Source organism: Diceros bicornis, chromosome 40 (genome assembly GCF_020826845.1).
Source record: "Diceros bicornis minor isolate mBicDic1 chromosome 40, mDicBic1.mat.cur, whole genome shotgun sequence".
In the NCBI taxonomy this organism is placed as follows: Eukaryota; Metazoa; Chordata; class Mammalia; order Perissodactyla; family Rhinocerotidae; genus Diceros; species Diceros bicornis.
The window spans coordinates 7,196,404-7,212,045 of NC_080779.1; the positions used below are offsets into that span (position 1 = coordinate 7,196,404).

At 41.1% G+C, this 15,642-nt stretch overlaps 1 protein-coding gene across 7 annotated transcripts in view; it reads left to right on the top strand.

Annotated features, from left to right (window-relative positions):
* Positions 1 to 15,642, top strand: part of ST6GAL2 (ST6 beta-galactoside alpha-2,6-sialyltransferase 2) — a 73,974-nt gene that overhangs the window by 45,388 nt on the left and 12,944 nt on the right. For all 7 annotated transcript variants that reach the window (XM_058534348.1, XM_058534352.1, XM_058534349.1 and 4 more), the window contains 3 exons: positions 2,755 to 2,852; positions 4,537 to 4,638; positions 9,475 to 9,649. In XM_058534348.1, coding sequence (XP_058390331.1) covers positions 2,755 to 2,852; positions 4,537 to 4,638; positions 9,475 to 9,649 — 375 coding nt within the window. The remainder of the gene's footprint in view (positions 1 to 2,754; positions 2,853 to 4,536; positions 4,639 to 9,474; positions 9,650 to 15,642) is intronic.

The following is a 15,642-nucleotide window of genomic DNA, read 5'->3' on the forward strand; positions in this document are numbered from 1 at the left end:
GCAATACAGTGAAAAGCCCTTCTGCATACCAACATTGGCACAATGGAGAAGCACTGTGTGATTGAGTTGTGAGCAGAACTAGCCGCTTTTGTCATGAAACACAATTTTTACTTGAAACAAATGACAGACAGACATACTTTATACAGACTTGGATATTTGGACATTATTTTCTCAGAAAGAAATTAAGTGAGGCCATCACTTGTAGGAAAATAACTGACAGTATTTGTCGCCACTGATAAAAATCAAGCTTTCCACCATGAGCTTGGAAGCTTCCCATACTTAAAAACAGATGAGATCCATGGTAATATTAACTGATGTGATTTTTTGATGCTTTTTAATGAAATCCCTCAATATTTGGAAGATCTGAGTAACTTATTGAGCTGATAGTTCCAAATATCATTGCATGACGTAACAAAATTATGCATGGGGTGAATCATCCATTTTAAGAGCAAGAGAAACTAATGGATTTTAATGTAACAGAGCATGAAAATTTCATTGATATTTCAGTGATACTAACTTTTAAGAAGCTAACACTTGTCAAGTTTTGATGAAGTATCAAAGAAGAATATTGCCAGTAATCTGGAAAGATTTAAAATATTCCTTCCATTTTCAACGATATATCTGAGTCTTCGTATACTTCAACTAAAGCAATATATTGCAGCAGATTGAATGCAGAAGCAGGTATGAGAAACCACCTGTCTTCTGAAAAGCCAGACATTAAAGAGAGTTGCAAACATTTAAAACAGTGCCAGTCTTCTCACTATTTTTTGAAAATATAGTTATTTTTCATAAAAAGATGTTATTTTAAAATAAATTAATAAACAGTTTTAAATTTTCTCTTTTGCTTTCGGATAAGGTATATATTGAAAAATATAATCCAAATAAACAAAAGGTCTTTGGGTTGTCAGTAATTTCCAAGAGTGTAAAGAGGTCCTGAGACCAAAAAGTGAGAACCACTGATTTGGGTAATCTAATTTTTCTAGCTCAAATGTCATTTGAAATACTATTCAATAAAAATAAATAATAAAACAATTCATACAAAACAAGTGTGAACAAGTGCTTAAACTGTGAAGTAAAGAAAATCGCAAGTGTTCAGGTTTTTTGGCATCATTTATGCAAAGCGTAGATCACCCACAATCTTGAGATTAGCGAACTCTTTTTTTGTAAGAGCCAAGTAGTAAATACTTTAGGCTCTGTGAACCACAGGGTCTCTGTTACAACTCAAGTCTGCTGTTACAGACAATAGATTCACAAACGATTGTGTCTGTGTGGCAGTACTTTATTTACTGAAACAGGTGGCAGGTCATAGCAAAATTTCCCCTAAGAGAACATTATAGGATTTTTTGATGATATAGCCAGGTACCGTTTCTGCATTCTTTGTGTTCCAAAAGTATATTATGGTGCTTAAAACTGGAATCTGAATTCTGAGTTCAGGGCTTGTCAAAAGAGGCACCTTTTGTAACATGCTTTTAATGGTGGCATGCCTGCAGAGTTTCTGCTACTTAGGGAGTGGGACTGTCTCTCCTAAGGAGACTCCTCAGGAGGGGATAGCAGAACGCAAGTGAAGAAGGCGAGCTGCTTTAGGGACTTGTGTGGGGTATGGACATGGTAAATGCAGGGTGTATCCACAGGCTCTTTGGCAAATCAGAAACACAATCCCACCTCTCACCTCTCACTCTCTCACAAACAGGCATTGTCGTTGCTCCAAGTTGAACTTGGAATGTGCATGGAATTTCTGAAGCTCAAGATAGCCCATAGAAATTCCCTTATTGCTGATCAACTCTGGTTTCAGGCTGGTTTCTAGGAGACACTTTAGCTGGCTCAGGAAATTTTGAGACATATGTATGCATATAGACTGTTTTGTGGAAAGGGAACATATCGCCCATTCCTATCCTTTAATCAAGTGAGGCCCATTTCCTCTACCTCGTACTCGTCTCCTTGTCAGCCTCCATGAAATGGGAGCCTTGTTTTCACCTGGGACCTCAGAGAACTTGGGAAAGTCTGACTGTCAAGTTGAATGAAGAGAGACAGAGATGTATGTTGTAGTTGAAATTCAGTGAACTTCATCAAGAGCCTTGGTAGCCGGTACCTCTAATGGTCTCTCCCATCCTCCAGGGCTGTGGCACTAAGTCAGACCATTGCTGGGAGTACAGAATGCTGTAAGGTTGCTCGCACATGAGTCTTCGTGGCATCGTCAGCAGTATGTAAAGGTGCACGGAAGTCAGGGCTGGTTTTCTTTTTTAAGCACACACCAGTACCCAAAAGTGACAAAGTTGCTTTGAAGGCTGTGGCTCTTACTGTGTGCGAGTCACACTTGATCTTGGTGCAGGCAGCAGCCTTCGAGGCACCATGAGCAGCCTTCATGCTCTACAAGCAGTGAGAAGCTGCAGATGGGCAGCCCCTGTTTACAGCATCCTTCCCTGCTCCCACAGATTCCATCTTCAGAATGTTTTGGAATCTGTAGGAGAATGGCTGCATAAAGTACATCACCTTTAAAGAATGTGAACGTATAAGTATCTAAATATAACTGAGATGAGATAGGACCCCTTGTAATGGATTTGTATGTTCGCATGTTGATTTGCCACCCTAACCGGGATCTCATTCTACATAAACAGTAGACTGGTTATGGGTGTCTTAACTTTATTGGTGGCATGTAGTGAGCTTCAAGTATTGAAAGATTTGCTTGAACATTTTTTTTTCTAGATTATGTTGATTCTACAGAGAAAAATAAGTTTGTCACTTATGTGCCCTTAGATTCTCATGATGCAGTTTTGAGATTTAACTCTGCTCCTACACGTGGCTACGAGAAAGATGTTGGAAATAAAACCACCATGCGCATCATCAATTCTCAGGTAAGACGGATGGAGTGTTTTCACGGGTGTACATTTTATAGGTAAATCATTTAGCTGGATGAGTGAAGGGAAATGACCCCCTTATCCATGACCACGATCTTCCTTATTTTTATGGGTCTTATAAAGAATTAATGAGGAAAAATGCAGAGAAATGGGAATTTATGTGTGACGTAAATAGGAAAAAATGAGTAAATAAGATCAAAAGAAAAAAATGAAAGTAGATATAAAAATAGATATATATATACACATATATATGTATGTTAATCATAGACTTAGCATGTTGCATTTTGTGAACTGAGGGAAAAACAGTTAAACTTAGAAGAAATCATGACAGTGAGAAATGCAGGAGATGAAGGGGAGAAAAGCAAAGGGAGAGAATCCAAGGCCCAATAGAGCAGCTTGGAAACCTGAGTCTGTTATTTCAAAATTTAAAAAATGAAAATGGATTGTTTAATTGAAAATGAAAATATCTCTTTTCATTGTGTTCTTAATAAGAATGTTTTTCCAAATTTATAGCAAAAATATTCTTAAAATAAACCATAACAATTTCTAGAGTTTCAAACTATATAGAAAAAATGAGGTGATGTCTGATTTCTGATGCATTGCTTGCAGAACAAAAGATTAGCTTTCTGCATAGTACCCTGAGCCAGCAGCCGGCAGCAAGTAAGAACCAGTTACCATATTTCCTTAATTCACAGATGCTGTTGATTGTAAGATTCACCATTCCTTTAATAACAGCTTTTCAGAGAGGAGGAGATAAACCCCATCAAATTGAAGTCCATGTCACCTGTAAGATACATCCTAACTTATTAAAGTGTGAAGGAAAAAAAAAATGCATCTTAGAAAATGAAAAATTGCACCTTAAAACTGAGTAAAATCTGGGGCCGGCCTGGTGGCGCAAGTGGTTAAGTGCGCGCACTCCGCTGCGGCGGCCCGGGGTTCACCGGTTCGGATCCTGGGTGTGCACCGCCGCACCGCTTGGCAAGCCATGCTGTGGCGCCGTCCCATATAAAGTGGAGGAAGATGGGCACGGATGTTAGCCCAGGGCCAGTCTTCCTCAGCAAAAAGAGAGGAGGCTTGGCAAATGTTAGCTCAGGGCTGATCTTCCTCACAAAAAAAAAAAAAAAAAACTGAGTAAAATCAATGCATTATTTTTTTTCCCAAAATGTTGTTAAAAAAAGATGATTGGCAGGTGAGTTTGAAGGACTCATCCAGGACCAGATAGGGCCACAGAGGGAGACGGCCATCCTGGGCTGACTCGAGTCCACTGGCTCTCTGTCCTGAGGCTGGCACTCTGCAGGCACCTCAGACCTCAGTTCATCCATGCCTGGTACTCTCTCCAGATCACCTGGGAAGGCAATTGTTGGAGAGCTCGGGGGGCCAGGAATAGCTGGGGAGTGACAGCTTCCAGGAGCTGATTCAATACCACTAGTTATGAGGACAGTGCTGGTGAAAATGTAAGAACTGGTGGCTTAAAAAAAAAATACCTCATTTCCCCAAACATTTCTTTGAGTGCTTTAGCATGCGATGCCAGCCTCTCTCCCTCCTCGAGAGGGAAATATAAAGTCTGAGGGACTTTCTTTTTTCTTTCTCTGATTCATTTTTTAAATTTTCATCTGTTTTTAAAATATGATTTGGAATAACCAAACAGTTGTTTTGAAATGATTTTTCTGTGCATTTGTAGATTCTGACCAACCCCAACCATCACTTCATTGACAGTTCATTGTATAAAGACGTCATTTTGGTGGCCTGGGATCCTGCTCCTTATTCTGCAAATCTTAACCTGGTAAGTGTTTCCTTTGGGCCTCTACCCTAACCATCAGAGAGTGCTGTTGAATGATTAAAAATGGGAGCAAGTCAGGGATCAAGCTTTGACAGACAAAACAAAACTGATGGTGGGTGTCACTTAAATACATGTGTTTATACCATTGTGATACCTAGCTCCAGTAGGATGCTTGGTGAACATTATCCATCTAAGGGAAAAGGGCTTTTGCTCTGAAGGATTTTAAAAAAACAAAAACAATTGTGCGATGTCTAAATGATCAGAAATTCCTAGTTACACTAGAGGTTGGGCTGATTAAACTCAGAATTTTTCGTTGTGATAGGGATGCATCACCTTCCAAGCAGTGACAAGACCTTTTGAAATACAGGCATACCTCGCTTTATTGTGCTTCACTTGATTGTGCTTCGAAGATACTGAGTTTTTTACGAGTTGAAGATTTGTGGCAACCCTGCATCGAGCAAGTCTGTTGGCGCCATTTTTCCATCAGCATTTGCTCACTTCGTGTCTCTGTATCACATGTTGGTAATTCTCACAATATTTTAAAGTTTTTTATTATTATATTTGTTCTAGTGATCTGTGATCTTTGATGTTACTGTTGTAACTGTTTTGAAGCACCATGAACCATGCCCATATAAGACATCAAACTTAGTTGATAAAATGTTGTGTGTGTACTGACTGCTCCCCTGACAGGCCATTTTTCCATCTCTCTCCCTCTCCTTGAGCCTCCCTACTCCCTAAGACACAACAATGTTGAAATTAGGCCAATTAATAACCCTACAATGGCCTCTAAGGGTTCAAGTGAAAGGAAGAGTCACATGTCTCTCACTTTGAATCAAAAGCTAGAAATGATTAAGCTTAGCGAGGAAGGCAGTAGAAAGCCAAAAGACAGGCTGAAAGCTAGGCCTCTTGTGCCGAAGTTAGCCAAGCTGTGAACGCAAAGGAAAAGTTCTTGAAGAAAATTAAAAGTGCTATTTCAGTGAACACACAATTGAAACAGAAAGAAACAAATGCACACAAAAAAAGTGAAACAGCCTTATTGCTGATATGGAGAAAGTTTTAGTGGTCTGAAGATCAAACCAGCCACAACATTCCCTTAAGCCAAAGCCTAATCCAGAGCAAGGCCCTAGCTCTCTTCAATTCTGTGAAGGTGGAGAGAGGTGAGGAAGCTGCAGAAGAAAGTTTGAAGTTAGCAGACGTTGAGTTATGAGGTTTAAGGAAAGAAGCCATCTACGTAACATAAAAGTGTAAGGTGAAGCAGCAAGTGCTGATGGAGAAGCTGCAAGTTATCCAGAAGATCTGGCTAAGATAATTAATGAAGGTGACTACACTAAACAACAGATTTTCAATGTATACAAAACAGCCTTATATGGGAAGAAGATGCCATCTAGACCTTTCATAGCTCAAGAGGAGAAGTCAGTGCCTACTTTCAAAGCTTCAAAGAACAGGCTGACTCTTGTTAGGGGCTAATGCAGTTGGTGACTTTAAGTTGAAGCCAGTGCTCACTCACCATTCCGAAAATCCTAGACCCTTAAGAATTACGTGAAATCTACTCTGCCTGTGCTCTATAAATGGAACAACCAAGCCTGGATGACAGCACGTCTGCTTACAACGTGGTTTACTGAATATTTTAAGCCTGCTGTTGAGACTACTGCTCAGAAAAAAAGATTCCTTTCAAAATATTACTGCTCATTGACAGTAATGCTCATTGATACCTGGTCACCCAAGAGCTCTGATGGAGATGTACAGCAAGATTAATGTTGTTTTCATTAATCTAACACAACATTCTGCAGCCCATAGATCAAGGAGTAATTTCAACTTTCAAGTCTTATTTAAGAAATACGTTTTATAAGGTTATAGCTGTCATAAATAGTGAGTCCTGTGATGGATCTGAGCAAAGTAAATTGAAAATCTTCTGGAAAGGATTCACCATTCTAGATGCCATTTATAACGTTCGTGATTCATGGGAAGAGGTCAAAATATCAACATTAACAGGAGTTTGGAAGAAGTTGATTCCAACCCTCATGGATGACTTTGAGGGGTTCAAGTCTTCAGTGGAGGAAGTAACTGCAGATGTGGTGGAAACAGCAAGAGAACTAGAATTAGAAGTGGAGCCTGAAGATGTGACTGAATTGCTGCCATCTCATGATAAAACTTTAACGGATGAGGAGTTGCCTCTTATGGATGAGCAAAGAAAGTGGTTTCCTGAGATGGAATCTATTCCTGGTGAAGATGCTGTGAAGATTGTTGAAATAACAACAAAGGATTTAGAATATGACATAAACTTAGTTGATAAAGCAGTGGCAGGGTTTGAGAGGATTGACTCTGATTTGGAAAGAAGTCCTACTGTGGGTAAAATGCTCTCAAACAGCATCACATGCTACAGAGAAATCGTTCGTGAAAGGAAGAGTCAATCGATGTGGCAAACTTCATTGTTGTCTTATTTTAAGAAATTGTCACAGTCATCCCAACCTGTAGCAACCACCACCCTGATCAGTCAGCAGCCATCACATCAAGGCAAGATCCTCCACCAGCAAAAAGATTAGGACTCATGGAAGGCTCAGATGATGGTTAGCATTTTTTAGCAATAAAGTATTTTTTAATTAAGGTACATACATTTGTTTTAGACATAATGCTATTGCACAGTTAATCAACTACAGTATTAAACATAACGTATACATATACAGTAAACATAACTTTTATATGCCCTGGGAAACCAAAAAATTTGTGTGACTCCCTTTATTGTGGTATTTGCTTTATCGCAGTGATTTGGAACTGAACCCACAATATCTCCGAGGTATGCCTGTAAATTGGAAATGCTTGGCAAGAGAATCTAAGCTTTGTGAATCAAGAGGTCATTATTTAAATGGCATCTGTTACAGACTTTTCTTGAGTGTCTACTCTTTGGCTTCTGCCTCTGAGCCTTTTTGTGATATATCTTCAGTGATATAGTGTAAACAAGATTATTACTAGCCATCAGAATATAAGCAAGTTATATTCATGACATTCTGGCAAATCATTCCTTTTCTGAACAAGCAGCTAGTTACTTTTGGTGAAACCTTGGATGAAAAGCCAGTGTACTTGGTTTTTAAAGAGCACTGGGAAAGATGGATGATCATTTAGCCTCGTGAAAGATGCTATCAGCTGTGCCAGTGAGTGTCTTTTGACTGGTTCTGCCATGACCCAAGAGAATGCAGCCTTCTTAGGATGAATGTGGGAGAACAGATCTTGGTTCCACCAAGAGGTAACTTTCTAAGAGAGCTGCCCAAGGTGGAATGGGTCCCTCGGGAAGGAGCGTTCTGTCACTATTCTTCTTGAGACTGAGGCTGGACGTTTACCTAGTGTAATTGCTAACTGATTCTTAACCAGAGTGCAAATCAGCGTCACCTGGAGAGTATTTTCCAAGTATATCTGTCAGAGCCCTATTTCCAGAAATGTAGCATATAGCCTCGAGCTGTGTTTTTTGAGAAAGCTCTCTGGTTGATTCTCATACGTGCCGCCTGTTGAGAATCAGGCATCAAATGGATGTTTGAACTTTTCAGCTTCCTTCCCAGGCTGAGGTTCTCTAGATTTAAGTTCTGACAGCTTTCTTGCTGTTTGGGGACGTACTGAGAGCTTCTAGCTGTTAGACCTTATTTCTTCCTTTGTTGAAAGCATCCAAGCCCAGGGCACAGAGCTATCCAACTCGATGGCTGTGGGCAGCGACAGTGCTGATATCCAGGCAACAGGCTGCTTTCTGTGGGGCCTGTGCTCTGATACTGCCATGTAAGGGCCAGGAGGAGGAGGGTAAAGAACTGACTGATGGTCCCACATTCCTCTTGCTTCCCTCTCCCTGCCTCGTGGCTTGGGGCATAGTTTACTAGAGATGATCTGGCTTAGTCCTTCTCAAAATTTTTAAACCCACAGAACCCATTTCAACCATGGAATTTTATTTCGGGTCTTAATATATACCCCCTATTTATGCAAGGTGTCTGTTTAAAGGGATCGTGGGGCCCTCAGAGCCCTGTGAGCTAAGCCTGTCCCCCACGCACCTTCTCCAAATCCCATTTCATGGTGGCACCTGAGAGACTTCTGAAAATATTTTTTTTAAAAATCAATCTATTGTTTATTTTTGCATGTAATAATTTATGTACAATCAATGTAAGTGTACGTTTTATGAGTATTAGCAATTTCAATATAGTCATGTATCTACCAGTGTAATTAAGAAATAGAATATTTCCGTCACTCCAGAGAGTTCCCTTGTGCCTCCCCTGTCAGTCTTCCCAGCCCCAACCCCAGACCTAGGCAATAGCTGATACACTTTCTGTCACTATAGATTACATTTGGAAAACATATTTTTTAAATACACTGATTGAGCCCAGGGGTCAGCAAACTACAGTCCTGGGCCAAATCTGGCCCTATTTTTGTAAATAAAGTTTTATTGGAACACAGCCGTGCCCGTTTATTATGTATCATTATGTATGTGGCTATTTTCACAGAACAGTGGCAGAGTTGAGTACAGTAGTTGCAGCAGAGACTGTGTGGCCCAAAAAGCCTCAAGTGGTTACTGTGTGGCCCTTTACAGAAACATCTGCTGACCCCTGCCCTGCCATCTCCCTTGTTTTACTGAAGAATAACACATCAGTCCCTCAGGGCTAGAGTCCTGGTGCCTCTTTGTCCTCAGTCCCTGATCCAGTGAGGAAGTGCTTCTAGAAGTGATGAATCATCACCTTCCCCTCCCCCTCGAGCCCACCTGGCCCCTCAGCCTCTAAATCCACCCCCCACCGGCCTGGGTGCTGCCTGGTTTCCTTTTCACACTGTGGTCCTCTGTTCTTGATTGTGTTGATTTTTTTTCTCTCTTAGTGGTACAAGAAGCCAGATTACAACCTGTTCACTCCATATGTTCAACATCGTCAGAGAAACCCAAATCAGCCATTTTACATTCTTCATCCTAAATTTATATGGCAGCTTTGGGACTTTATCCAGGAGAACACCAAGGAGAAGATTCAGCCCAACCCGCCATCTTCTGGCTTCATTGGTAGGTCTATATTGAAAATTGATGGTTGAGTGGTTAGGCAGGGTCAGGCTTAATATTTAATAAATATATGGTCATGTAATATAACAAGAGCAATTAATTAATGGTTTTGGAGAATAGACAAGCTGAAGAAAACATACACATTGTGTTCCAGTTATCTATTGCTGTATAACAAACAACCCCAAAATTTCGAGGTGTGCAACAAGAACTACTTTATTATTTCTCATGATTTGGAGGGTCTGGACGGGCTTGGCTGGGTAATTCTTCCGTTCCACAGGCATCCGTGGGGGTCTCTCGGTGGTGGGGCTCACTTCACTCCCGTGGTTGGCCCCTTGGAAGGGAGGGCTGGGAGGCTGGACTCAGCCACACGTAGTCTCTCACGTGGTGATGTCAAGGTAATTGGACTTCTTAAATGGAAGCTCAAGGCTTCTGGCAAGTGTTCCAAAAGACAGGAAATAGAAGCTGCCAGTTTCTTAAGGCTGAGGCCTGGAGACTTGTACAGTGTCAGTGCTGTATTTTGTGGGTCAGAGCAGTCAAGGGCCCACCAGATTCACGGGGAGGGCACAGGTCCCACCTCGGCCATGTCTGATCCGCCACCCACTCCCTCGCACGTTGCTGACGTGATGCCAGACTGAGAAGCTGAATTTGCGACCGTAGGATAGTGCCGTGTGTTGTAAGACAGTAGGTCTAGGCTTTGATGAGACTAATTCTGGGACCTTGTACAGCTTCCTCGACCAAGGTCCCCAAGCTTTAATCCAAAAATGGATTTTATATAACAGGATCCTCGCATTTGGCTTATTATATTTTTTTGCAGCCAAGCTTTGATCTTCAATATTTGTGGTCTTACCCCATTTCGTTACCTATGTTTTGGCTTGTCACCCCATTATTTCTTTGATTTTACCTGAGCAGCATATTATTAAGGAATATCTTAGATCCCCTTGGCAATATGAAAGCGGTAATAGAACCAAAGGATGTTAGTTTTGTCCACAAAAACCTGTAATGTTCTCCTATCCTAATTTCAGTGAATTTGCAACCCTGCACCTTAACTTGGGTGCCCGGTTGGTCCCCGTGAATGAAGGAGAGGTTTATGGAGGTAACACTGGTTTGGTTATGGATACAGGACACACAAGTATCTGAACTCAGGCTTGCAGATTTTGGAGTGGGTTTCTGGTATTGTGATAATGTGAAATATTTTACATAGAATTCAAGACAAAATTTACAATACAACTCTGTGTATTATTTTCCTTAAGTGTACACGCCCCCCCTTTAAAGTCATGCCTTTGACACTCTTTATTCCCAAATCAGTCTTGAAATCCTAGGTTCTTTATCCTTCATGCAGTTTTATAGGATCCTATTGATTTAGGAAAGAAAATATAATCTGGTTTGTCAGCAAAGGTTAAGTGGGATAGAATAATGCTTAGACAGCATAATAGGATGTGGCAGGAGTTTAATGAAGTCTTTTTCATATTGTTCCCTTCTTGTGAATTCATGTGGCTGATATTTGATTAGAGCAAAAGTTTTAGAACACCGTGGAGGGGCTGTCGGATAGACTTACAATCAACATGTCGTTTGAAAGATTCAACTTAGGCAGTCATAGCTGGAGAAGAATTTTTTCCTGTGTGTTTTTGTTGAAAGAAGTCATGCCACATGTGGCCGGCTTCCTTTCACGGCTCTTTAAGGAGAATGTGGAGTTTTCAGAGGCTGCTGCTGCCTTTAAGTCTTCTTTTACGTGAAGAAGGGGGATTGCAGTTTGATGTCACTGCAGGAGCAGAGGTTGGGTTGGACAGGCTGAGTGAATTCTTCTCTGCCATTTACTGGCTTTCTGATGATGGGCCAGTTGCTTAATCCGGTGAGCCTCAATATGCTCATGGGGAATGGGAATAATGATGAAACCTTTCTAAAGATGAGTTAGCGGGCCAATTTGCAATTGTTATTATTTTCTAGCACTGTGCTGTCTGGTATGGCAGCTATTAGCCATATGTGGCTATTTAAATTTAAATTAATTAGGATTAAATACGAGGGAAACTTCAGTTCCTCAGTCACACTAGCCCCATTTCAGCTTCTCAGTAGCCACGTGCTTCTGGTTGCTACTGTATTGGGCTGTGCAGCAAGAACATCTCCATCATCACAGAAAGTTGTCTGGAAACAGCACTGTTAGGTTTTGCTAATCACAAAAGGAAAAGAGCGTGTCCGTAGGCATCGTTAAGTCCCACTGGGCGGGCTGCGCTCTGTGGGTGGGATACAGAGGTGATGGAAGACGTGGCCTGACATCATTAGATTTATTTGCTGCTCCTGTCCCTTGCCATGTTTGAGGGTGAGCCCCTCGCTGTGATGGACAGGAGATACAGCCTGGGCAGGCTGTGCCCAGCTAAGCACCCGGCCGCCCTTGAATGCATACCGTGCTGATGTCGTGCAGTCATTATACCTCTTCTTTGGTCTTGCTCAGAAATGTGCTGAGAGCTAGAGTCTGTTTTATAATTTATCTGATGCTCTTAAAGATCACTAAAATGATGTCATCCACCTCTCAATCTATCGGCCATAAGAATTTTTAAAAATCAATGAGTGTTGTTTTCTGTTATCAAAAAGTGTTCTCCAGATGCCTCTTCACGTTTTAAGGTCACGTTGAAAAGCTCTCGACTTGTCGCACCACCTCATCATTTCCAAACACTCCAACCTCTGTTGTCAGTTACTGTACAGAAGAAGCCATTGCAGAGCCGCGAAGTGAGACGAGAATGCTGCAGTGTGCACAGGCAGTCGAGGCTTCTGCCCAGTGCATGGGTCAGCGGGCCAGCAGGACGTTCTCCATCAGGGAAACCACCGGGGCAGTTTCCATGATGTTCTGCTTTCCTGACGAGCACAGGTCTCCACCTGGAGGTGACACAGGATGAATCCCTTTTCTCTATTGACGTGCTCATCCATATGTGAAAAATAGTCTCACCTTTAATTTCTTAGAACCCACTGCATACATTTCCCTTGTGTTTATGAATCTGCATGTATAAAATAGAGGGACTCTAAAAGTTGACTGCTTTGAACACAAAAGACATTTCTTTTTATGGAAATTTAGCCAACAGCAGTTAGAGTCCCAGCGGAACACACCTGAACCCCTTAGAGGTAATGTTATTGGTGCTATTCAGAAACCTGTTCTCAGGGGCGTGAATTCATCATGTAGGAAGAAGGCAGTGAAGATGGAAGGGAAAAGTCACCCACCACGTGGATATTAATTGAGCAGCTCCTGTGTGCCAAGCACAGGACTGGGCCCTGGAGGAATGGTGGTGAGGAAACCAGGCAAAGGTCCTGCCCACCTGGAACTTGCAGTGTGGTGGGTGACAGACGTTATGTAGGTGTGTGCACAAATAAAATATAATTACAAACCATGATACGCGCAGTGGAGGAAAAGGACAGGATGCCTAAAGAGCTGAGAAGAGTCTGTTTTGCTCATCATCATGTTCCTTCTCTTAGCCTGGCACATAGTAGGTACAAAAAATAATTACTTGGTGAATGAATGAATGTTCTGGCTCGGTAGTTCTCAAAGTTGAGCATGCATCAGAATCATCCAAAGGGCTTGTGTATTAGTCATCTAATGCTGCGAAGCAAATTACCCCAAAACTTAGATACTGAAAAGAACAGTAAGCATGTATTATCTCACACAGTTTCTGTGGGCCAGTAATCTGGGAGCAGATTGGCCGAATGATTCGGCTCAGTGTCTCTCATGAGGTTTCAGTTGAGCTGTCTAGACTCTGGCTAGCTGATCTGCTTCCAAGGTGATGGCTCATTTCCATGGCTATTGGCCCGAGGCCTCAGCTCCCTCCACCTCCAGCTCCTCACCACGTGGACCTCTCCCTAGGGCTGTTTGTCCTCAATATGGCAGCTGGCTTCCCCAGAGCAAGGGATCCGAGAGAGAGAGCAAGGAGGAGACCACAATACTTACTATGGTATCATAAACGTGATTCTGAGAACCACTCTTCTAGCTTCTTAGAATCTTAAAGTTGGAGGAAACTTGAGAAATCTGGTCCACAGGTTCTGTAGTCATAGATGTGCTATCTGGGTTTTATGCATTTGGCCCAGTAGGGGAACACAGGATTCTTTCTAAGATTTCACTTTCCCTCACTTCCTTATTTAATGCAATACTTAAACATAGTTGGAATAATATTTTTATTTGTGCTTAGTTAAAATAATATATTACTAAAAAGACAGCTTGTCTTTTGAAACTTTGTAGCGTTAAATCCTGTATTCCAGAATTATTAGATTTTTAACTACAAATACATTATTCTTTTTGTTTCTTCGAAGACATAGCTATAAAATTTACTCCCATCATTACTAATGGAATCATTTTTTATGTCTTAAAAACTTATTGTGAAATGACATACATAACAGTTGACTGTAAATGTCCTTCTTAAAAGTGGATTTTTGGGGGCCGGCCCGGTGGCGCAAGCGGTTGGGTGCGCACGCTCCACTTCGGCGGCCCGGGGTTTGCAGGTTCGGGTCCCGGCCGCACACCGACACATGCCTGGTAAGCCATGCTGTGGCGGCGTCCCATATAAAGTAGAAGAAGATGGGCACAGATGTTAGCTCAGGGCCACTCTTCCTCAAGAATAAAGGGGAGGATTGGCATCGGATGTTAGCTCAGGTCTAGTCCTCCTCACAAAAAAAAAGTGGATTTTTTTTTTGGTTGGTTGGTTCTATCATCTTGGGACCCAGATTCTTGGATATACTGCTCGGTGGGGTCTAAGTTTGGGAATCAACAAGCAGGGTCCCACCTCATTAATTTCAGGAAACCATCCTCAGTAATATTTGGGCAGATGGTTCAGCCAACATCTTTTCAAGAAGCATAACATCCTTTTTGCACCTCCATTAGCAACTCCTAGCCCGGCACCAGCAGGCTTCTTGATGGCACACAGATCCTGTGGGCTTGCCTTGTTGGATAGGAGCTGTGTGTGTGTGTGTATGTGTGTTCTGCTGGGAAAAAGGAAGCAATAAATACTGAAGGGAAGAAGAGTCTAGAAGCAATTTCTGTCCAGCGCACCATTCTGAGTGTTCCTTAGTTAGAGCGGGCCTGGAGATGCTTCTGCATCAGCACTGTCTTTGATCACAGTGCCTGAGGGGACTGGGCTGTGGTTTTTCCTGGGTTCTGGGGGATATATGTATTATCAGTTCCTATGGAGAGGTTTTCTTTTGGACAAGATGTCCTAGTAAAATCAGATTTGGGCACAAACACTTAGTTTGCAACTAAATAAATTCTTGTTTTATCTACAAATAATAGCCCTTCTTTTTCTGCCTACATAGAAAGCAGTAAGTCCTAGGATTTGAGGAACACATTGACCTAGCACTGAAAGAAAGCAAACGTTAGAAACCTCTCACTGAAACTCATTTTGTTATTGGAAAAACATTGCAGAAGTTTGAAATTCACATACACAAAGAATTTATCAAAGCTAATTATTATACTTTCTTTATAGTAAAACTGAATTAGAGAACATATGTGAAGTTATAATATTGACACAATATAAATACATTTTAATATTAAATGAATTAAACTATAATTTCAAGCTTTTAATATTAATAAGATTAATAAGTTTCAATATCTTTCATGTATACTGAAGTTAGTCCTCTCAAATTCCTAAATGAATATTTGTAAACCATGTTTTCTACTTTTTTTAACATTAAATCAGTATTATTACCAGACAACTCTACCAAACAAAATATTTGAAAAATCATTATTAAAGAGATGAATGTTTACTACAATTAAACATGAAACCTAACTCAAAGTTGCACATTGATTACTGATAATTATTTTTCAAAACATTTTAATATAACTGTAAATATATTTTGACTTTTGGTAACAAGGTCATTATGTGGAAATCAGTGCAAACTTGACTAACTTTGTAAAGAAACCTCATTTTATTAACATAGGTTAGTCTCAGGTGGTTTAGAGATATTATTTATGCTGACATAGATATTGGCCCAAAGCTTTCATCAAACCTTAAGGAGCCAGAGTGTCT